This window comes from Zingiber officinale, chromosome 2A (genome assembly GCF_018446385.1).
Source record: "Zingiber officinale cultivar Zhangliang chromosome 2A, Zo_v1.1, whole genome shotgun sequence".
NCBI lineage: Eukaryota > Viridiplantae > Streptophyta > Magnoliopsida > Zingiberales > Zingiberaceae > Zingiber > Zingiber officinale.
This window is the reverse complement of record NC_055988.1, coordinates 165,947,535-165,969,811: the sequence shown is the minus strand read 5'-3', so window position 1 is coordinate 165,969,811 and position 22,277 is coordinate 165,947,535. Positions and strand designations below refer to the sequence as shown.

General features: G+C 36.5%; 2 protein-coding genes across 4 annotated transcripts; both read left to right on the top strand.

Annotated features, from left to right (window-relative positions):
• Positions 1-15,307: 15,307 nt before the first annotated feature.
• On the top strand, positions 15,308-18,350 carry LOC122043058 (putative methylesterase 14, chloroplastic). 3 transcript variants are annotated; one of them, XM_042603503.1, is made up of 7 exons: positions 15,308-15,497; positions 15,817-16,110; positions 16,952-16,984; positions 17,154-17,393; positions 17,461-17,604; positions 17,714-17,848; positions 17,922-18,350. In XM_042603503.1, exons 2-7 carry the CDS (start codon positions 15,853-15,855, stop codon positions 18,192-18,194), a joined length of 1,083 nt encoding a protein of 360 aa, XP_042459437.1. In that variant the 5' UTR covers positions 15,308-15,497; positions 15,817-15,852; the 3' UTR covers positions 18,195-18,350. The 3 variants fall into 3 exon arrangements, with proteins under 3 accessions (XP_042459437.1, XP_042459439.1, XP_042459438.1); XM_042603505.1 differs by lacking the exon at positions 16,952-16,984 and having other exon boundaries at positions 17,157-17,393; XM_042603504.1 differs by lacking the exon at positions 16,952-16,984.
• LOC122043057 (glycosyltransferase BC10-like) lies at positions 18,225-21,440 on the top strand. The gene is made up of 2 exons (XM_042603502.1): positions 18,225-19,372; positions 20,597-21,440. The coding sequence occupies exons 1-2, from the start codon at positions 18,866-18,868 to the stop codon at positions 21,236-21,238; spliced, it is 1,149 nt and encodes a 382-aa protein (XP_042459436.1). The 5' UTR covers positions 18,225-18,865; the 3' UTR covers positions 21,239-21,440.
• The last annotated feature ends 837 nt before the right edge of the window (positions 21,441-22,277 follow it).

Genomic DNA, 22,277 nt, shown 5'->3' with positions numbered 1-22,277 from the left:
CATGATATATATAATTACAATAACACAAACATAAATAAATAACAACACAAGAATAAACATGACATAAAATTGCATAACATAATTTTGTAAGGTGCATAAAACATCCTTTCTTATTCAAAACATAAACATGACATAAAAATGTAAAACATCATTTTTTCTTTTTTGTGACCCAAACACCCTTAGCTTCTGATCTAAAGTATCTTTCATGAGCAGGAATGCAATGAGTATCAACATCATCAATTGGTCGAGAGTCGGGAATACTGCTCCAATCATCATCATCTCCCACATAACATCTATTTGGAACTGGGAGAACAATTGACTACCCATTTTTTAATGGGTCATCAATATAAAAGACTTGGTTGACTTGACTTGCAAGCACAAATTCATTCTTCTTGTGTCCCTGTTTGTTCAAATTGACCAAGGTGAAGCCACATTCATCGTTGTTGATTATGCCTTTGTCATTTGCAACCCATGCACACTTGAAAAGAGGAATGTGAAATTGATGATAGTCTAATTCCCATATTTCTTCAATCACTCCATAGAAAGACACATCAGTTAGTAAGAGATTCTTATCTTTAGCACTACAGACAAGCATAATGTTGGCAACTAAAGAAATTTCACTGTTTTGGCAAACTCTGTCATCATCTCGCGCCTTTGTTTGGTATAAATTACCATTTATCACATAACTATTATACTTAAGGATTTGTGCACGTGGTCCATGGGCCAACCATGTTAATGTTGATGTCGTTCCATCATTGCAACTGTCAATTTCAGCAGCCACCTGGCATGTAGTCAAATTGATTATGGTGATTAAAAACAAAAGTTACAAATTATTCACCACAAATGATAGTAAAAAATTGATGAATCTAATATCCACCTTTGCACGAAACCAGTCAATAAACCTCTTGTTGTGAGCATCTTGTATCCACCTTTCATCTTTCTCTTTTTTGGGAAACATTGATTTCAAGAAAATTTTATGTTCACAGAAATATTAATATATAAATTTGTGTGAGAGTAGATAATCTCTATTATGTATGCAGAATTATAAATAATACAATTCACTTACATTATATATGGAGATACTTCTTCCATATTTTCTAATACAGTCAAATGTGCTTGCTGCAGATCAACTTGTTGCACTATAATTGGTGTGTTGCATGCTTGGAAGCCAGAAACATTTGCTTTTGGGTCTCGAATTGATTGAGGGACCCCAATAGGATCAACGTCATTAAGGTATTCCGAACAAAACTCAATTGCTTCTTCTGCTAAATATCTCTGAACAATGCAACCTTCAGGATGTTTTCGACTACCTACATAACTCTTACACACCTTCATGCATCTTTCAAATGGATACATCCATCTGAAGTAAACTGGTCCACATAATCGGACTTCTCGAACAAGATGGACTGTTAAGTGAAGCATGACATCAAAGAAAGATGGGGGAAAATATTGCTCCAATAAGCAGAGTGTAACAACCAAATCAGATTGTAGCTTATCTAACTTGGCTACATCTATAACCTGTTGGTTGCTACTCGGAAAGCCTAGAGGTTCCACTGTACAAAAATTTTGTACAAAGGTCTGAACCTTTTCCTAGCTACCATGTGTTCTTTTAAATTAAATTTTGGATCGCCTGCGGAACTTAACACGTTTGATCCAAAACTTAATCTATTCGTTCTTTTAGGTTTTGACTTGGGTCTCCTGCGGAACTTAACACGTTCAACCCAAATCACCTTAAGTTATTAATTCCATTAAATATTAATTTCCATAATTGGTTCCCAGTACTGACGTGGCGAGGCACATGACCTTCTTGGATATGGGAGCAACCACCACCGACTAGACAAAACCTTTTATGGAAAGCTAATATTTAATTTCCTAAAATAACTTTAGGTTAACCGAAAAGAACAATCAAATCACAAAGAAAAAGAAAACAAAAGAACACAACATCGAAAACATATTCAAAATACTAGAATCGCATGCCTCTTGTATTTGGTATTATTTCCAAAAATAACTAGTATGATGCGGAAAGAAAAATTACTAGTTATACCTTTTAGAAAGACCTCTTGATCTTCTACCGTATTCCTCTTCTAACCTCGGACGTTGTGTGGGCAACGATCTTCCGAGATGAGAAACCACCAAAGCACCTTCTTCTCTTTTCTTCAAGTTTCGGCCAAGCACTATGCTTCCAAGAGATGAAGATCTTTTTCCACCAATCAAGCTCCAAGGGATGTAAGCTTTCTCTCCTTCTCCAAGCTAAAATCCGCCACCAGATCTTCAATGAGGAGAGAGGTCGGCCACAAGATGGAGAGAAGAGAAAGGAAGGAGGCCACCACACCAAGGAAAAGAGGGAGAAAATAATAGAGGTTGTTCACCATGAAGCCTTCTCTACCCCCTCTTTTATAATCCTTGGTCTTGGCAAATAAGGAAATTTAATTAAAAACTTCCTTAATTCTTTTGTCATGAAAAGGAAAATTTTATTTTAATTAAAATAATTTTTCTTCTCACTTAAACATGGCCGGCCACTTATTTCCTCAAATCAAGGAGAGTTTTAATTAAACAAGAATTAAAACTTTCTAATTTGTTTCCAGAAATTTATAAAAATTTCTCCAATAATTTTATCCCTTCATGATTGGTTTATAAAAAGGAAATTTAATAAATTAAAATATTTCTTTTAAACATGTGGATAAAAAGAAAGTTATCTCTAAAAATTAAAATCTCTTTTAATCTACAAATAAGGAAAGATATCAAATCTTTTCTTAATCTTTTGTAGAAACTTATAAAAGAGAATATTTAATTTTAAACTCTCTTTTAAATCATGAACATGATTAAAAAGGAAAGTTTTCTTAAAATTTAAAATCCTCCTTTAATCAACAAATAAGGAAAGATTTCAAATTTTAAACTCTCTTTTAAACATGTAGATGATTTACAAATAAGGAAAGTTTTTACCAAAAATTAAAACCATCCTTTTAAACTACAAATAAGGAAAGAGATTAATCTCTTCTCTTAATCTTTTGTAGAAAACTATAAAAGGAAATTTTTAATTTTTAAACTCTCTTTTAAAATCATGATATCCACATAAGAAATAATTTTAATAAAAATCCTTTTTAATATTCTAGTGGCCGACCACCTAAGCTTGGGACCCAAGCTTTGGCCGGCCACCTACATGGCTCATCCACTTGGTCTTGGCCGGCCCTAGCTTGGGTTCCAAGCTAGCTTGGCCGGCCCCATTGGATGGGTAAGAAGGTGGGTATGCGGTGGGTATAAATCTCTATATATTAGAGGCTACGATAGGGACCGAAAGGAGGAATTGGTTTTGGTCTCCCGATGAAATTAAGCATCCCGTGTTCGCCCCGAACACACAACTTAATTTCATCAATAATAATTCATTCCACTAAAGAACTATTATTGAACTACCGCACCAATCCCAAATTACATTTTGGGCTCCTTCTTATTATGAGTGTGTTAGTCTCCCTGTGTTTAAGATAACAAATGTCCACTAATTAAGTAAGTTACTGACAACTCGCTTAATTAATATCTAGCTCCAAGAGTAGTACCACTCAACTTCATCGTCATGTCGGACTAAGTCCACCTGCAGGGTTTAACATGACAATCCTTATGAGCTCCTCTTGGGGACATTCTCAACCTAGATCACTAGGACACAGTTTCCTTCTATAATCAACAACACACACTATAAGTGATATCATTTCCCAACTTATCGGGCTTATTGATTCATCGAACTAAATCTCACCCATTGATAAATTAAAGAAATAAATATCAAATATATGTGCTCGTTATTATATTAGGATTAAGAGCACACACTTCCATAATAACTGAGGTCTTTGTTTTCTTTATAAAGTCAGTATAAAAGAAACGACTTCTAATGGTCCTACTCAATACACTCTAAGTGTACTAGTGTAATTATATAGTTAAGATAAACTAATACCTAATTACACTACGACCTTCCAATGGTTTGTTCCTTTCCATTATGGTCGTGAGCTACTGTTTATAATTTATAAGGTACTGATAACATGATCCTCTGTGTGTGACACCACACACCATGTTATCTACAATATAAATTAATTGAACAACTACATTTATCATAAATGTAGATATTTGACCAATGTGATTCTTATTTCTAGATAAATGTTTATACCAAAAGCTAGGCTTTTAGTATACACTCTAACATAACCTTACAACAAATATCTTTGAAGAAGAAGCATAATCTTATGATGGCATATCTAACATGTTTTGGCATCGCATCACGTATGACTATTGGCAGGAAATGCTGCATTAAAACATGACAATCATGGGATTTCAAGCAAGTCAACTTCAGCTGATCCATGCACACAAAATTGTTCATGTTTGAAGAGAAACCTTCCGGAACTTTTATATCCTTTAATGACTTGCACACTTGTAACTTTTCTTTTTTTGTGAAAGAGCACGCAGCAAGAGGAAGATATGTTCTCTTCTCACCAACTATAGGTGTTAATTCAGGTCTAATTCCCATCTCAACTATGTCCATCCTTGCTGCCACATTATCCTTGGTTTTTCCTTTAACATTCATCAAAGTGTTAATTAGGGATTCAAAGACATTTTTCTCGATGTGCATAACATCGAGACAATGTCTAACATGCAGGTGTTTCCAGTAAGGAATTTTAAAAAAGACTGACTTCTTCTTCCAACATTTTTTGAAATTTGTTGCTTCTAAATCTTTTTCATCTATATTGACTTCCAACTTATTAGCCTTTGCATTCTTTTTTTTCCCTCTGAAACTTAGCTTCTTACCAAACGCACACCTTATGTCAGAAAGTTTGTCAAACAACTTAATCCCAGATAATGGTCTAGCTGCTTCTCCAAGTTCTTCCATGCCATTAAACTCCTTCATTTGCCTACGATAGGGATGAAATCGTGATAGGAATCGTCTATGGCCAGCAAATGACATTTTCTTCCCATTTTCCAAGTGCTTTGCATAAGTATCTTCTCCGCATACTGGACAAGCATAATAATCATGTGTAGTATATCCACTAAGGTTACCATAGGCAGGAAAGTCATTGATGGTCCATAATAAAACTGCTCTAAGAGTGAAAAACTGTCTTCGATAAGCATCATAGACTCCATCAACTCCTTCCCACAATCGTTGCAAATCTTCAACTAACACCTCCAGATAAACATCTATATCGTTTCCAGGTTGCTTAGGCCCTGAAATGAGCATAGTTAGCATGATGTATTTCCTCTTCATGCACATGTCTGGAGGTAGATTATAGTTGACCAACATGATTGGCCAACAGCTGTACCGACTACTAAGGTTGCTATGAGGATTCATACCATCAGCTGCAAGTGCTAGGTGAAGATTTCTTGGCTCACTTTCAAAGTCGGGCCACATATAATTCACCAACTTCCATGATGGTGAATCAACTGGATGACGTAATTGACTAGCAACTCTTGTAGAATTTGCATGCCATGTTAAATTTCTTGAGGTCTCTAAGGATTTAAACATGCGCTTAAATCTTGGTATGGGAGGGAAATACCAAACCACCTTAGCAGGAACACCTTTCTTCTCAACCTTGTTTTTTGTTAGCTTCCACCGTGACAAACCATATTTAGGGCAGCTTATGCAATTTTTATATTGCTTCCTATAAAGAATGCAATCATTGGAACAAGCATGAATCTTTTCATGAGTCAACGCCAAACAACTCAATGTCTTTTTTACATCATACATTGAGGATGGTAGATTATGATCATTTGGCAGCATATCCCCAAAATCCAATAGTAGATCTGAAAATAGAGCATCACTCATTCCATGTCTTGCTTTGGTATTGTACAGTTTCACAAGTGTACTCAACTTTGTGTAACGTTGGCATCCCTTGTATAACGGCTTTTCTGATTCCTCCAAAAATTTCATAAACGCTTCAGGATTTTCTGTATAGTTATCATACACTGCTTCACAGATATGAGCAGTCTCAAAGTTGTCATAATCATTATTAATTGGCCCCTGGTTGACACTCCATTTTACTTTATCATCTTTAGCAGGCTCACCATGCTAAATCCAATTCACGTAATTTTGACTAAAACCATGGAAATAAAGATGCTCTAAAATGGACTTAACCGACCCTTTTTTAAGATTGATACATTTGCAACAAGGACAATGAATGTCATTGGGGTCAATATTCGGATTCTGTAAACAATCTCTAATGAACTGTTCCACACCCTCCTCATACTGTTTAGACCTTCTATCCAAGTATATCCAGGATTTATCCATTTCAATCAAGCAAAATTTCCAAACAAATGGATCAAAATCTGAAGATATTAAAGTCAATAAATAAAAGTTAAACAATATTACATGCAACTCAAAATGTAAAATGCATGGAACTTCAATTTGTGAAATCTAATACAAGTAAGAAGAGACAGACCAAAGAGGTTGGTGTGTGGTATGAAGAAATATTTATTAAAATTAACATACTAATCTCTAATAGTATTAAGTTGTTTATAATATGTGTTGGTTAACAAAAGAGTAATCAATAGTTTCATAATTGCATTGTAAATAACAATATAGATTTGTAAATACATAATTGCATTGTAGAGAGAGCTATAAAATGGTCAACCTACATTGCATAACATTTCTCTAATGGATAAACAATCATGATACTTAATTCATAAATTGTACAAGTGTTAGAATAATCATATAATGATTTGTAATGAAGCTTTTAGCCAGCGGGAGTTGTCCAGTCGAATGACAATACAAGAGTGTTATGTGTTGCTTCAAGTTATACAGAGTAGAGGTGACCTAAACTCCTATATCTTACATAGAGGTTGGCTGAAACTAATTACCAGAAAAAAAAAAAGAATTTTTATCACTATATATAGGGCTAATTTATGTTTTTCCAAAAAAAGGGTTCTTATAATTAAGATTCCAACTCTTACATTAATAGAAAGTGAGAAATAGGCCTTCATTTCTTGTATTTCAATCATATGGAGAGGAATCTACAATTCATATTTTATCTAATAAACCATAAATATAAGTTGCTGGTCAATTACCATAAACCAAGTGTAGGTATCACTGTGGAAGTCCATTTTTAAGGGTTGGTCAATTACCATAAACACAAGACAGAATTGATATAAGTTGCTAGTCAATTACCATAAAGATTAATACATTTTTTGTCTTAAAAAAGGGCCAGAGTCCATTTTAATCTAATAAACCATAGATACAAGAGTGAAAAAGCCAGAATTGTCAGATCAATACAAATGACAGATCAAATGCCATAGATACAAAGGGCTGGTTGCTAGTCAAATTGACAAATCAAAAAATAAAAGACTTTGCATTCACGTATTTAGAATTTGTATTGATCTGACAATTCTGGCTTTGTGGCCAGTGACAAAATACTTGCCTGCTCAATGAAGGGTTGGCTTTGTGACGGTAAATAATTAATCAAGACAAGTTGTGAGTGATTGATTGCAAGGCCAGTGACAAAGACTTGCCTGCTCAAATTCATTCATTCTAAGGTTAATTGAGACCAAGAGTAGAATGACACGGTTGAAGAAGATAGGAGTTGTGATTGGGTGAATCATTATTTTTTCAACAAACAAACAAAATAAAAAGAAGAGATATCCATAGGAAGAATATTAAAGGCACAACATAGGAAAGAAGGGGTCGAGAAGGAAAAAACCTAGTGTCGGGTGACTCTCAGCGTTAGGGAGAAAATGCTGAAGGAGAAGCTATTGTCTCGCGTCGGGGAGAAACACCGAAGGAGGAGGTAGCCGTCGGGGGGGAGGGGCACGAAGGAGAAGGCTAGTTTCGGATGGCTGTCGTGCGAAAGGGAGAAATCGCTCACTCGTTGTGCGTCGGGGAGAAAGGGATGAGGAGAAAACGCGAGAAGAAAAAACGCAGAGTTTAGGGTTCGGTGAAAAACACAGAGTTTATAATAAACCAATTCAACTTTTAATCAACTATAACACCAATATTAATCCATTTACCTTATTACTTCATCAATTATCTATATAAAATTTATTTTATAACTTATTACTTCTCTAAATATATATTGTGAAGTAAAAAGTCAGATAAAATTAGAAATGAGGTCCACGTTTTTAAACCTATAAAGTATAAAATTGTATTTACTGCATCAAATTTATTATCGAAGTTGATTATTATATATTACTTCGCAATTGCTGATTGCCGAAGTAAACAGTGGCGAAGTCTATTGCCCATTTTCACACTTCTCTAAATATATAGCGATTTGACATTTCAAAATGTCAAATCGCTATATATTTACTACATCGATCAATTTCATCACCTATATCTCGTATCTATATAATGATACTATCTCACATGCTTCTGACATCCCATGTGCAATATTTATTACGGGGTTAGCCCATCATGAATCATAGAGCCCATTGGGTTTCTAGGGCCTAACTCACATAAAAAGAGTTTAGATAGTGGGGGGTCCATTGAGATAGTGCAAGATATAAGAGCGGAGCCCCTAATCTCGGGCGAGTTGGTCTGATGGTGTGTTTCTTCATCTATAGAGAATTGTGGGGAGCTATGCCCATAGAGTCGGATAATGATAAGAGCTGGTTGAGTGGATTATGAAGTCAGATGGAGCATTACCCATGAGGTCGGGATTATCCGCTCGGCTGTGTGCCTCTAAACTAAGAGGGTACTGGTTCGGTGGAAGAACAACCTGTTGGTGCAATCAACCTCCAAGATTTTAATGTCAGACAAATATGTTTAAGTATGTTTAAATATGGAGCTTGATCTAGGGAAGTCCTAGTTGTAGACTAGGCAAGGGAAGTCCTAGTTGGAGGCTAGGCAAGGAGAGAAATCTCGGTATATCGTGGAAGCCAGGTGGATAGGTCTGGAGGACTTGATCCCTGGGTAGCCGAATACTGAGTCTTAGTTGTAGGCTAGGTAAGGGAAATCTCTGTATGTCGTGGAAGCCAGGTGGATAGGTCTAGAGGACTTGATCCCTAGGTAGCCGAATACTGAGTCTTGGTGAGTGAAGCCAAGTGGAGAAAGTCCTGGGGGTGGTAACCTTAGGTAACGAGAAGTCTTGGAGGAGTGAACTCCAAGCAAGGTTGATCGGATGATTTCCGGTCGACCGAGCGCGGTCGACCGGACTAGCGGATCTCGGTAAATTTAGGTTTATGTTTACCATTATTTTCTGTATTATTGTTGCTATTTGCTAATATAATATTGCAGGAAAAGTCTTAGTGGATCAGGCGATCAGACACTGAGCAGGCAAAAGTCCAAACAGGTATGGAGGACCATGTTTGTGTTGGTTGCTACTCGAAAAATCTATTGGTTCCACTGTACAAAAATTTTGTACAAAGATCTGAACCTTTTCCTAGCTATCATGTGTTCTTTTTAAATTAAACTTGGATTGCCTGCGGAACTTAACACGTTTGATTCTAAGTTTAATTTATTTGTTTTTTTAAGTTTAGACTTGGATCTCCTGCGGAACTTAACACGTTCGATCCAAATCACCTAGGTCACAAAGACAATTAAATATCTATTTCCAAAATCGGCTTCCAGTACTGCATGGCGAGGCACATGGCCTTCTTGGATATGGGAGCAACCACCACCGACTAGACAAAGCCTTTTAAGGAAATTAAATATTTAACCTTCCCATAGTAACCCTAGGTTAACCACTAAGAACAATCAAATCACAAGGAAAAGAAAAAACAAAAGAACACAAATTCGAAAACTAATTCGAAAAATTAGAATCGCATGCCTTTTGTATTTGGTATTTTTACAAAGAAACAAAACTAACATGATGCGGAAAACTATTATTAGTTATATCTTTCTTTGTGAATAATGACCTCTTGATCTTCTACCGTATTCCTCTTCTAATCTCGAACGTTGTGTGGGCAACGATCTTCCGAGACGAGGACCACCTAGCACCTTCTTCTCCATCCTTCAAGTTTCGGCCGAGCACAAAACAACTCAAAAGATGAAGAACTTTTTCCACCAACCAAGCTCCAAGGGATGCAAGCTTTCTCTTCTTCTTCTCCAAGCTAAGATCCGGCCACCACTTGATCTCCAAGAAGGATGAGAGGTTCGGCCACACCAAAGGAGAGAAGAGAACTTGAAGGGGCCGACCACACCAAGGAAGAAAAGAGGGAGAAAATAGAATAGAGGTTGTTACCCTTGAAGGCACCCAAACCCCCTCTTTTATAATCCTTAGCTTTGGCAAATAAGGAAATTTAATTACAATAAAATTTCCTTAACTTTCCTTGATATGAATTAATTAATAAAAATTAAATAAAATTTCCTAATAACCCATGTCATGGTCGGCCACCTCATGGAAGAGCAAATAAGGTAATTTTCAATCAACTAATTAAAATTCTTTATTTGTTTCCAAAATTTTAAAAAAAATAAAATTTTCCTTTAAAATCCCTTCATGATTGATAAAAATAAATTTCTATAATTTTAATTTTTCAACATGTGAATAATTTACAAAGAAGAAAAATAAAATATCCTTTCAATCTACAAATAAGGAAAGAGATTTAATCTCTTTTCTTAATCTTTTGTAGAAACTTATAAAGAGATATTTTAATTTTTAATCTCTCTTTTAAATTATATCTTCCATATAAGACAAATTTAAAATTAAAATTCTTTTCTATTTTAATAGGGTCGGCCACCTAAGCTTGGGTTCAAGCTAGGGTCAGCCACCCATGAACCAAGGCTTGGCCGACCCTAGCTTGGTTCTCAAGCTAGCTTGGTCGACTCCTACAACATGTGTATGAAGGTGGGTATAATACTCTATAACTAAGAGGCTACGATAGGGACCGAGAGGAGGAATTGGTTTTGGTCTCCCGATAAAATTAAGCATCTCGTGTTCACCCCGAACACACAACTTAATTTTATCAATAATAATTCATTCTACTAGAGAACTATTATTGAACTATCGCACCAATCCCAAATTATATTTTTGGGCTTCTTCTTATTATGAGTGTATTAGTCTCCCTGTGTTTAAGATGTCGAATGTCCACTAATTAAGTGAGTTACTGACAACTCATTTAATTAATATCTTAGTCCAAGAGTAGTACCACTCAACCTTATCGTCATGTCGGACTAAGTCCACCTGCAGGGTTTAACATGACAATCCTTATGAGCTCCTCTTGGGGACATTATCAACCTAGATCAGTAGGACACAGTTTCCTTTTATAATCAATAACACACACTATAAGTGATATCATTTCCCAACTTATCGGGCTTATTGATTTATCGAACTAAATCTCACCATTGATAAATTAAAGAAATAAATATCAAATATATGTGCTTGTTATTATATTAGGATTAAGAGCACACACTTCCATAATAACTGAGGTCTTTGTTCCTTTATGAAGTCAGTATAAAAGAAACGACCTCTAATGGTCCTACTCAATACACTCTTAGTGTACTAGTGTAATTATATAGTTAAGATAAACTAATTCCTAATTACACTACGACCTTCCAATGGTTTGTTCCTTTCCATCTTGGTCGTGAGCTACTGTTTATAATTTATAAGGTACTGATAACATTATCTTCTGTATGTGACACCACATACTATGTTATCTACAATATAAATTAATTGAACAACTACAAATAAATGTAGATAAATTTGACCAAATGTGATTCTTTATTCAAAATAAATGTCTACAAAAGCTTAGACTTTCAGTATACACTCTAACAGTTTGGCAGGTAAGTTGAGGTAAGCAACTGGAGGAGCGACAGTGAGGTCGAGTTCCTAAAGGGAACAACCTAAGGTCGCTGATCCAACTGAAGAAATCGGGTAGGTTTCTAAGTTGAGATCAAGACAGTTCTACTGTCTTATATTATTACTCATGCATTTTATATTACTGTGCTAATCTATGTTTTGCAGGATTATTATCTAACACTGTTTTGCAGGTTCGACCTGATCGGTCGACCGAATAGGAGGATCGGTCGATCGAACCAAGTCAACTCAAAGCAGGTATCAGTTCAGACCAAAACGAGTACAGTCCGGTCAAAGCTTGATCGGTCGACCGAACAAGAGGATCGGTCGACCGAACCATGGTGACTCAGCACAGAACAGACCATCAGCATCGATCAGCAGAAAAAAGAAAAAGACTGATCGATCGACCGAACTAGAGGATCGGTCGACCGATCCAATCAGTATTTATTCAGCATTAATTGATGATCTCAGCAGAATCACGACGAATAGGGAAGGAGGTTGTTCGATCGACCGAAAGGCATGATCGGTCGATCGAACCATTAAAGATCAGTTAATGCAGATTTCCGAGGCAGTTTCAAACTTCGGCCAGGAAGGATGGAGGGAGCGGGTTCGGTCGACCAAACAATGGGATCGGTCGACCGAACGCTAAAGGCCTATAAATTGAGGCTCGAAGTCAGAGGCGATAGAGAACTTTTTGATCAATTCTTGTGCTACTCTGCAAGCTGCTCACGCTACTCATCTTCGTCAGCTCAACAAGCAACATCGTCTGGAGTGCCGACCTAAGCTTCATCTGCAATTCATTGTCGATATAATTTAATTAAAGCTTGCTTTGTAATTTTATTTAAGCAAGATAGTAGGGTGTTACTATCTTGCTCCATTGTACGATTCACTTCTTTCCGAGGATTTCGGAAAGAAGGATTATAGTGCTTTGCCCATCGGTGCGGTCAAGGACCGCGGGCCTTCGAGTAGGAGTCGAGCTAGGCTCCAAACGAAGTAACCGAATTGTGTCTTTTTCTTATTTCCGTTGCACGACTTTGGTTTCAAAAGGTTAAAAGAAAAAGTTTTAAACGCGCGATATTCACCCCCCCTCTATCGCTCCAAACGATCTATCACAACCCATGGGCATCGATAAAGTTTAAACAGTTGTGTGTATTTGAGCTAAGCAGAGGAGGAGTTAAGGCTGTAAACGAGCCGAGTTTTGGGGTGTTCAAGCTTGTTTGATAAGATAATCGAGTCGAACTGAGCTTAGAATGAACCAAGCTTTTGAAATGACTGTTCAAGTTTGACTTGGTTTATTTTTTATGAGATTGAGCTTGACTTGTTTAGATGTTACTGAGGTCTCAATTCAAGTTTGACTTGAGTTTGGTTCAAGTTTGGTTTGTTTAGATGTTATCAAGCTCTCAATTCAAGCTTGTTTGATTGTTTGAAACTTTAGTTGTTTAATTGATTGTTAAGCCTGATAATTTAAGCTTGTTTGTTTGTTTTATTTTATTTTATTATTTATTTAGCATATTGAAAAGAGTTTTATTAATGAATATGGTCACGAACGTTGTTCACGAACGTTGTTTATGAACATTATTCATGAATGTTAATGAGTTGAACACATATGTGTTCAAGCTTGTTTATTTAGTTTAATGAGTTGTTCAAGCTTGTTTATTTAATTAATCTTGTGTATATTAAACGAATATAAACAAGCTTTTACCAAGCCGAACACCAAGTTTGTTCATAAACGCTTGGTTCATTTACATCCCTAGGAGGAGTCATGCCACTAAAGTTACAAGAATCTAACTGGAATGATGTCGCTAAACTAGCTGAGCGGTCAATGGGTAGGAGTACTTCGATTGAATGAAGGTCCTTTGAAAGGCTAAGTTAGAGGGAGTGAGCCGAGTTGAAGGGAGCATAGCCATTGTAGTCGAGAAAGTACGGTCGGCAACACGTCTCTAATCTAAGAGGACCCTGGTGCGGTGAGTCACCATTTTTTCTTGGGGGTTCATATAGTCCAATTGGTTATCCATAATCACATTGATCTAACTGGAGTTTGACCAACTCATTCGAAAAATGATTGACACCTACATGGGGTTTCCAATACCCTCCGTATCAAAGGGAAATTGAAAGAAAGGAAGTAAAAAATTTCACTTTAAACAAGAGCTCGGTGGAGATCAAGAATTGTCAGTGATAGATTGGTAGGATTCGAGTTTGGAGTTAGAGATTAGAGATTGTCGGACTGTCCATCTCTCTCTTGAGTTTCTCTGTTGTGATTCGAAGGCGACGGCGTAACAAGGTGATAGATGGGGTAGAGAACTAAGGATAGGGTTTTACTAGAGAAAGTCGTAGAATTGAAAAGAAAAAAGTGAAATGACTTTTTTCACTATATGTTTTGGTGCTCAAATATAATGAATTGTGTGCGCAAAATGTTTAGTTAGGATGTGCCTGATGGCCCTTGTGCAATTATAAAATAAGTGAAATATTCTAATTGTTCTCTCTCAATTGATGGCCCTTGTGCAATTATAAAATAAGTGAAATATTCTAATTGTTCTCTCTCAATCAAATAGTCTTAGATAAATATTTATATATATTGTATAATTGGGAAAGTAAAAAGTGAGAGTGTATTTTGCATAATTAAATATTTATATATATATTGCATAATTGGGAAAGTAAAAAGTGAGAGTGTATATTGCATAATTGGGAAAGTAAAAAATAAGAGTGGTGTATGAGAATTGATTTGCAAACACACAATACGATCAATTTCACAATTATTTATAGAGAAATAAATTAAGCAACTGAGCAGATCACTTTATGAGAGGATATTTCTTTCTATTTTATCAGAAATTAATCTTTACTTGATTCGATAATTTTACATCAACTTAGTCAAGTCTTGGCCACGAGTTGATTTATAAAAATGATGTATAATTGAAGGCACTTATTTCTATCAATTATACATATTTGGGGAGGAGTCGCATTCCTCCGTCCCAACTTAGCTATGCGCCTACCATGTATGAGTATATGTTGTACCTTTTTGAAAAAGGATTGAGCCGCACTTGTTTACAATTAATATAAACAAGTACTTAGGTTATTAATATAATTATTTATTTATTTTAATTTCCATGTAGAAAAGGACAAGACACCCTTAGTCAGATGCTTTAATGAGACACATGGCCATTATAGTTGAGTGGTTATTAGCTAGTAGAGTCCAATCAACAACTCTTTCTATCAAAATTCTTAACTCCTTTTTATTTTGGGCTATTTTAAAATTAGATTAAAAATGCAACTAGTTAATTAAAAATATATATAGATATTTAAATATAGAATTATTAAAATATTATAAAAAATAATAATATATTTTTTAAAAATAAGTTCGAAGTCAAATATTAATTAAACTCTTTTTTGAAAAATAAACTATTATATTTTTAAAAGAATTAATATCATTCATTTATATGTTTAAATGATTATATCTTCTATTATATTTTCACCATTTAAAGCAAATTTTCTCTTCACTAAATCTAACAAAAAGTCGATATTCAAAATTTAAATATATCACAATAAATACAATTATTATATTAAATGCTATTTTTATTTAAAATAATAAATAAATATTTGGAATTTAAATGACATGCGACCAAACCACAAGCTGCTTTTTCTCATCGGACGATTTCCGAAATGGCGACGAAAAGAGCCTCGAATCTCCCATCAAACCCTTCCAAAATCTTTAATTTCTTCCCTTCTTGAATCTCAGCGCTTTGATTTGGAATCTCTGTTTGGTATCTTTATTGCGGAGCTTTCTGAATCCTTGGTCTTGATACTCCTCCTCAGGTTTTCGCCCTTTGTGTTTTTTTTGTGTGGTTATTTCTTGCAATTTTTGCAGGTTTTGTTGTTGCTCTACTCGCAAAATCTGATTTATTTTTCATTATTGTAGTTGAATTTATTTGTGTGGTTTTTGGAAGAACCCTTTATGTTCTTCGATTCCCGTCAATTTTCTTGAATTGACCACGCTCTGTGGTCCTTCTGTGTGGATATTTCTTCAAAAAGTTCAGTTTTTTTGTTTTTTACTCGTTGAAGTTGTAATCTTCTGATTTCTTTGTCGAAACTGCAAATCGATTAAGATTGTTGCTTAAAATTGTCCTCTTTCTAGTTCTCGAGTCGTCCCTGTTGTTTCCCCTCTTATTCCATGGGGAACGCGTGCGGCTGCATGCCTGAGGCGGATCCGGGAGGCGGAACCAGATCGCGGAGCAAGCGGGACCCGGCGTCGAGGTCACACCGAGCGATGGCGGCGTCGGAGGAGGAGCTGTTGCACCGTCGAGCGCTGGCGATTGCCATACAGCAGACTCAGCTGTCGCAACGCTTTGAAGGCTCCATGTCAAGGAGGATCGGCTCCACGAGCTCACGGAGGCGAGACCTCCCTGATTCGCTGGCTAATCCAAAGCAGGTAACTTCTGCTTGCAATTCTGTTGATGCATCGAACTACAAGCTTGTTCTTGAATGCTTTCTCCTTTTGAAATTACAGATTGGTAAGTAAATCAGTGATAGCTTTTCCAACTGCTAAAAGTTAGCATGGTGTTCTTATTTTCATCTGGCAAAAAAAAAACAAGAAAATTCACAGTATATATTAATAATATAGGTGTGGATGGCTAAGAGTCACTGTTAGGATTGAATTCGCAATCACGATACAAAGGGAGACAAGGTCTTATAGATGCTAATAAGGCCTGTGGACCGTACTTCTTTTGTCGATAAAACATACCCATTATGATATTCAAAAGACAAATTGCAATTCCAAGTTAAATTGTGAGGAGACAGAAATATGATAGGATCGAAAAGCTTCGTACTTGTCCTTTTTCTAGTGATAAAGGTCTAAATAGCTAGAGTTAGTCATCGATTCTCTTGAACTCAATGCTCTCTTTCAGTCTTTCTAGATCGTAGATTTGCAAAATAGTGTAGATACTAAGTTGTCTCAGAGCCCTCACATGAAGTAAACATGGACATACATGTTATATCTACTCAACTAGAAAAGCATACTTCAGACATCGATGCAATGGATATCTTTTTTAACGTATCTTTGTGTAAGCTTTTGATTTGTAAAAGAATGATTTGTATAGGATAAAGAATCGAAGAGTTTTCAATGCCTTGTGTGAAGAGTTTTACCAAAAAATTGGTTTAGTAGTGATAAAAATGTTGAGATGAATGTGAGGTTACTTTTAGTTGCATCTGTGAATCCCATATCGTTCTCATTAATTATTGGAAATTGAATACTAGTTACCCTATGTACTCAGACTTTTGGACGAAGGTACGAGTATCCGACACAGGTATGCATCGAAGACGAAGGGTTAAGTACGCGAAAATTTACCTCATTTAATTCTCATAGGCTTTTAGAGATTCTAGCTCACTATTGTTTTCTATTTCCTCTCATAATTGATTTCTATTTCGGGTTAAGAGGCTAACAATTTTCGTTGGAACATGAAAATGCACTTTCAGCAGCAAGTTTTTCTCGAGAATCTTCAAACGAAGAAAATTGTTCTAGTTCATGGAGAAGGGTTTGGAGCATGGTGTTGGTACAAAACTGTCTCACTATTGGAGGAATCAGGTCTGCATCCTGTTGCTGTGGATCTCCGAGGATCAGGGATCAATACTACAGATCCAAACAAAATATCAACCTTAGCAGATTACTCAAAACCACTAACCGATTATCTCACGAGCCTCCCCGGCGACGAAAAGGTTAGAAGATCATCCACGCATGCCTTTCTTTGAACCCTGAAGTTGCTTATCGTTAAATAAGTTTCAGGTCATATTGGTCGGCCATAGCTGCGGAGGTGCTTCTGTATCTTATGCATCAGAGCGTTTCCCAAAAAAGGTATCCAAGGCGATATTCGTTACCGCGACAATGGTATCGGATGGACAGAAACCTTTCGATATACTCTCCGAGGAAGTAAGTAGCACGATCATTGTTTCAGTTTATTTCAGCATTGTCAACGGATCGAAAGGGCTTGTTATGAACTTATGATACTATAAAGCTGCAATTTTGTTTCCGGTTACAGTTAGCATCTGCCGATGTTTTCCTGAAAGAGTCTCAGTTTCTAATTTATGGAAATGGGCGAGACGAACCTCCGACCGGACTAATGTTCGACAAACAACAGCTCAAGGGACTATATTTCAATCAGAGTCCTAACAAGGTTTGGTTCACCTTTCTCTTGAAATCTTGAGGATTCTTATCGAAAGTTCTTTATCGAACGACGACGCTTGCAGGATGTTAGTTTGGCTTCACTTTCCATGAGGCCCGTTCCATTGCCACCGATCATGGAGAAGTTATCTCTAACCCCCGAAAACTATGGCTCGGTGCAACGGTATTTCATCCAAACACTTGACGACCGCATGCTCTCGCCTAACATCCAAGAGAAGCTAGTGCGGGAGAACCCCGCTCGTGGTGTCTACAAGATCAAAGGGAGCGACCACTGTCCCTTCTTCTCGAAACCGCAATCTCTCCACAAAATTTTGCTTGAAATCATGCAACTCCCTTAGCTAAAGTTATTCTTCGATCTATCACGAAATTTTATAGAAAAGGAGGGAAAGTAGATTAAAAATAGTAGAAATTATGGACTATTATTATTGTCATACTACTAAATTTAAAAGATTGTTTGTTTATAGTCAAAGGTAAAGAAACAAACAAGTTTGAAAGTTGGGGAATTTGTAATTTTATTTATTTTTAAATTCTCAAATTTATTATATAATTATATAAATTTAATTATATTCTTCATGACCAACATTCATTGGTGCACATTTTGAAACGGGCGATTCGATCGCAGTCGATCCGTTGACCATGGAAAATTGCGATCGATCGGAAGAGCAAAAGGACGATTTTTCTTTAATCTTTCTTCCTCTTTTCTTCTCTCCACGAGTTCTCGATTCTTCGTTCCATGAATCCTAGAATCGCTGCCAAGGAAGGGGGGCGGCTGGAGGCGTCGAGACGCACGCAGCTACGAGCCATTGGTGATCGCTCCTGAAGAAGCTTCCCCGCAGGAATCGGTGGCAAAGCTCGATCTTTGGAGGAGTGGATCTGCTTCTGAAATATCTGGCCGGGTAGGTATTGCATTTGGATGATTTTGCAAGTTTTTCCCGAAGGATTTAGGGTTTGGTGGATTCGGTCGCTTTCCTCTTCTATCAAGATCTTCCTTTGATCGGAAAATTACAAGATGAAGCCAAGGAACAAACCTGACGAAGAGGAAGCTGAGTTCTTCCACTTGCCTTCGAGGAAAAACTGGTCGACCAGGCTGATCAAATTCATTTCTGCTCTGGTCGTATTCATGGCGGGGCTGGTCATAGGCTTATCGTTGAGCGGTCGCTTCAACGCACAGACCGAAATCTTCTTCCCGGGCACAATGTACTCTGTCAACTGCGATAAGGACTTTCTGGGCTTCAAGAGCTTCGTGACTCCTCAGCATCTGATTCATAGTATGACAGATGAGGAGCTATTCTGGAGAGCTTCGATGGCGCCGAAAATGGAGGAGTACCCATTTCAAAGGGTGCCGAAGGTTGCCTTTATGTTCATGACAAGGGGGACTCTGCCTTTCGCTCGGCTATGGGACAGATTCTTCAAAGGCCATGAGGGCCAGTATTCAGTGTATCTCCACACACTTCCTGATTACAAACTTAATGTCTCTACAAACTCTGCTTTCTATGGCCGGCAGATCCCTAGCGAGGTAACATTCATCTTTTGTTTTTGTAGTAATTTCTCTTATGCATGTTTAGTCTCATGATCGAAATTGCAAGTTGTAGTTCTTAGCGTCTCACATATATAGATTCATTGATGCATGAGGCTTTCATTGGTTGAAGGTTCTTAGTTATGGTGAGAGATGAATTGCTTTTCCTTGACCTTGTTGTAGGATAGTGTATGGTGCATAGTTTGAAATTTCATACCGTGTTTGGTGATATGGTCGAAACTTATTGTTCTGATAAGTTACTAGAATTCGAAATTACTTGGCACAAGCAATTTATCTTGTGTTGTTGTGTCAATGATGTCGATGAGTATCGTGTCATACTAACATTCAACACCCTTTGATGTGCTATGTTTTTTTTAGCCTTTGTTATGTAATATAATGTTACAATTGTACCATTCCATATGAGAGTTAGGAATATAGATGTATGCTCTTCTTATTCTTCTTCTTTTTCATCTCCTTTCTTCATCTTCAACCAATTCTCCACCAACACCATACATTGAGTTACTAATACGGTATCAGAACAGTATCATTCCAATTAAGGTATGAAACTTTGCTATGATTAGTGAGGGTATGTATGTGTGATCTTCAAGTGTTGTTTAGTTGGCTATGATTGCTTGAAGGGATGAGGAAATAGTAGAGAAAGAAACTAGTTTGCAAGTAAATTGAAAACAATTACATTATCTTACTTTCACTCATTTCCTTCTATCTTGATTGCTTTGCTGATACTGAATGGAAAACCGTGTGGTGTCTACTTGGACGGAAGTAGGAGCGAAAAGAAAAGAAATTTTCAAATTCTCTTGTTTACTTGGACGTTTAAGATTCTGATCCAGACAAATTAGTAGCCATACTAAACAGGAGAAATTAGCAAATTCATTTCCTTCTCTTGTCTTTTCCTCTTATTTCTCTCCAAATAAACACAATATTAGTTTGAAGCATAGAACTGGACAATGAAGATATAATCGTGTCACTTGCAACAGCTTATTTTGCTGGCGGTAAACCGGTTTAAGCATGTTAACTTTAGTTGAACTGATGGGATTTCAGTCAATTGTGAGTAAACAGCTGAGCACACAAAATTAGTATGCACTTCAATATAAACGCTAAATCGATAAATCTTTCTTTTCCTAGTAGACTATGATGAAGAATTTGTTAACTAACATATTCGCAAATGCTGCGATTTCTCGATGCTAACAACTTCTCTTCCTGCAGGAGGTTTCTTGGGGATCAGTGACATTAGTAGATGCAGAGAAGCGTCTCTTGGCCAATGCTTTGCTGGATTTCTCCAACGAACGCTTTGTCCTCCTCTCTGAAAGTTGCATTCCTGTGTACAACTTCACCACCGTCTATAACTACCTCATTTATTCTGCTCACAGCTTTGTTGAATCCTACGACGAGAACTCACAAGAAGCCCGTGGCCGTTATAACCGTCGCATGGCCCCAACAATCAAGCTCTATCACTGGAGGAAAGGTTCTCAGTGGTTTGAGCTCAACCGAGAACTGGCGGTGTATATCGTGGCAGATTACCAGTACTACTCGATATTCCGGAAATATTGCAAGCCTTCTTGTTATCCCGACGAGCACTATATACCGACTTACTTGAACATGTTCCATGGGTCTCTAAACTCCAATCGGACCGTAACCTGGGTCGATTGGTCAAGGAGCGGGCCTCATCCGGCAACATACGGTGCTCCCAACATTACGGCAGACTTTATCCGGTCGATTAGAAACAACGGCACCTCGTGTACTTACAACTCGAAACCAACATCCGTCTGTTTCCTCTTCGCGAGGAAGTTTGCTCCTAATGCCTTGGGTCCTCTACTCGCCCTCTCTTCGGCATTAATGGGATTCTGAAGCTTTTAGTCCGAATCCTTACTTATTTTTTCATGCTGATGTGGCTGCTGGGCTGGCAACATTGTACAGGTCAGCTTGAAATCCTGACCCAACTCTTTAAATCTAGGCATCTTAAATTTATTATATTCAAACAAAGAATAGGGCCAGTAATAAAGATGTCATTATTGATTTTTTATGAATACAAATTCATTTGATTTTCACAGTTTGGACGTGTTCAGGTTTTTTGGGACCTTGATAAGGGATTAAAAATAGGTAGAATATATTTGCTCGTCTTTTAAAAATTATTAAAACAGTGTTTCATCCATAATTTGATACATAAAATACCTCTGGTGTGCTCCACCTTGTAGTAACTTTGCCCAAGGGTGGATTATCAGGTCGAGCAACTATGACCAAAGCTACTCCACCGTAGAGATATATTCAGGGTCGTCTCAATCCTGAGGCCTAGGCAAAAAAATAATAAAAAAATAAAAAAGTAAGGTCTTAATATTTTTTAAAATAAATATTATTAGAGATGTTTAATTTTATTAGTTATAGTAAAAAGTAGAAGTTGCCACCCTAACAGCTTAACACGATCAATTTTACGATAATCTATAAAGAGGTAAATCAGGAAGTTGTAGTTAGACTACTACTTTTTTCTCGAATTTACCGCAACCCCTTGCCCATTGTTCATTAGCCAACTCAACCATGTCTTAGGGATAACATTTAATTTTATTAGTAAAATTTAAAAGAATAATTTCATATATTGCCAATAATAATTTATACAATTGAAAGTAGTGACAAATTATGTCACATATTAATAACTTTATCTTGCATCAAACTTCACTTCTTTATTAGTAAAATTTAAAAAATAAAAAATATTTATGTTAACTAATTTGGAAACTAGTAATAAATTATTATAATATTATTAATATGCATTTTAATTGTTATTTAAAAAAATATTAATTAATTTTAACTTTGAGGAAAGAAAGTCTTGACACAACAATAAAATTATTATATGTAACCTAGAGAAATATATTCGAGTATTAGATATAGTCATTAT

What these genes read in the sequence shown, in the direction of transcription:
- LOC122043058 (XM_042603503.1), top strand. Translation starts at nt 15,853, where the DNA reads ATGGGGAACGCGTGCGGCTGCATGCCTGAGGCGGATCCGGGAGGCGGA. An exon ending in GGTACGAGTATCCGACACAG is followed by an intron (nt 16,985 to 17,153) that starts GTATGCATCGAA and finishes ATGCACTTTCAG; the next exon opens with CAGCAAGTTTTTCTCGAGAA. An exon ending in TCGATATACTCTCCGAGGAA is followed by an intron (nt 17,605 to 17,713) that starts GTAAGTAGCACG and finishes TTCCGGTTACAG; the next exon opens with TTAGCATCTGCCGATGTTTT.
- LOC122043057 (XM_042603502.1), top strand. Translation starts at nt 18,866, where the DNA reads ATGAAGCCAAGGAACAAACCTGACGAAGAGGAAGCTGAGTTCTTCCAC. An exon ending in GCCGGCAGATCCCTAGCGAG is followed by an intron (nt 19,373 to 20,596) that starts GTAACATTCATC and finishes CTCTTCCTGCAG; the next exon opens with GAGGTTTCTTGGGGATCAGT.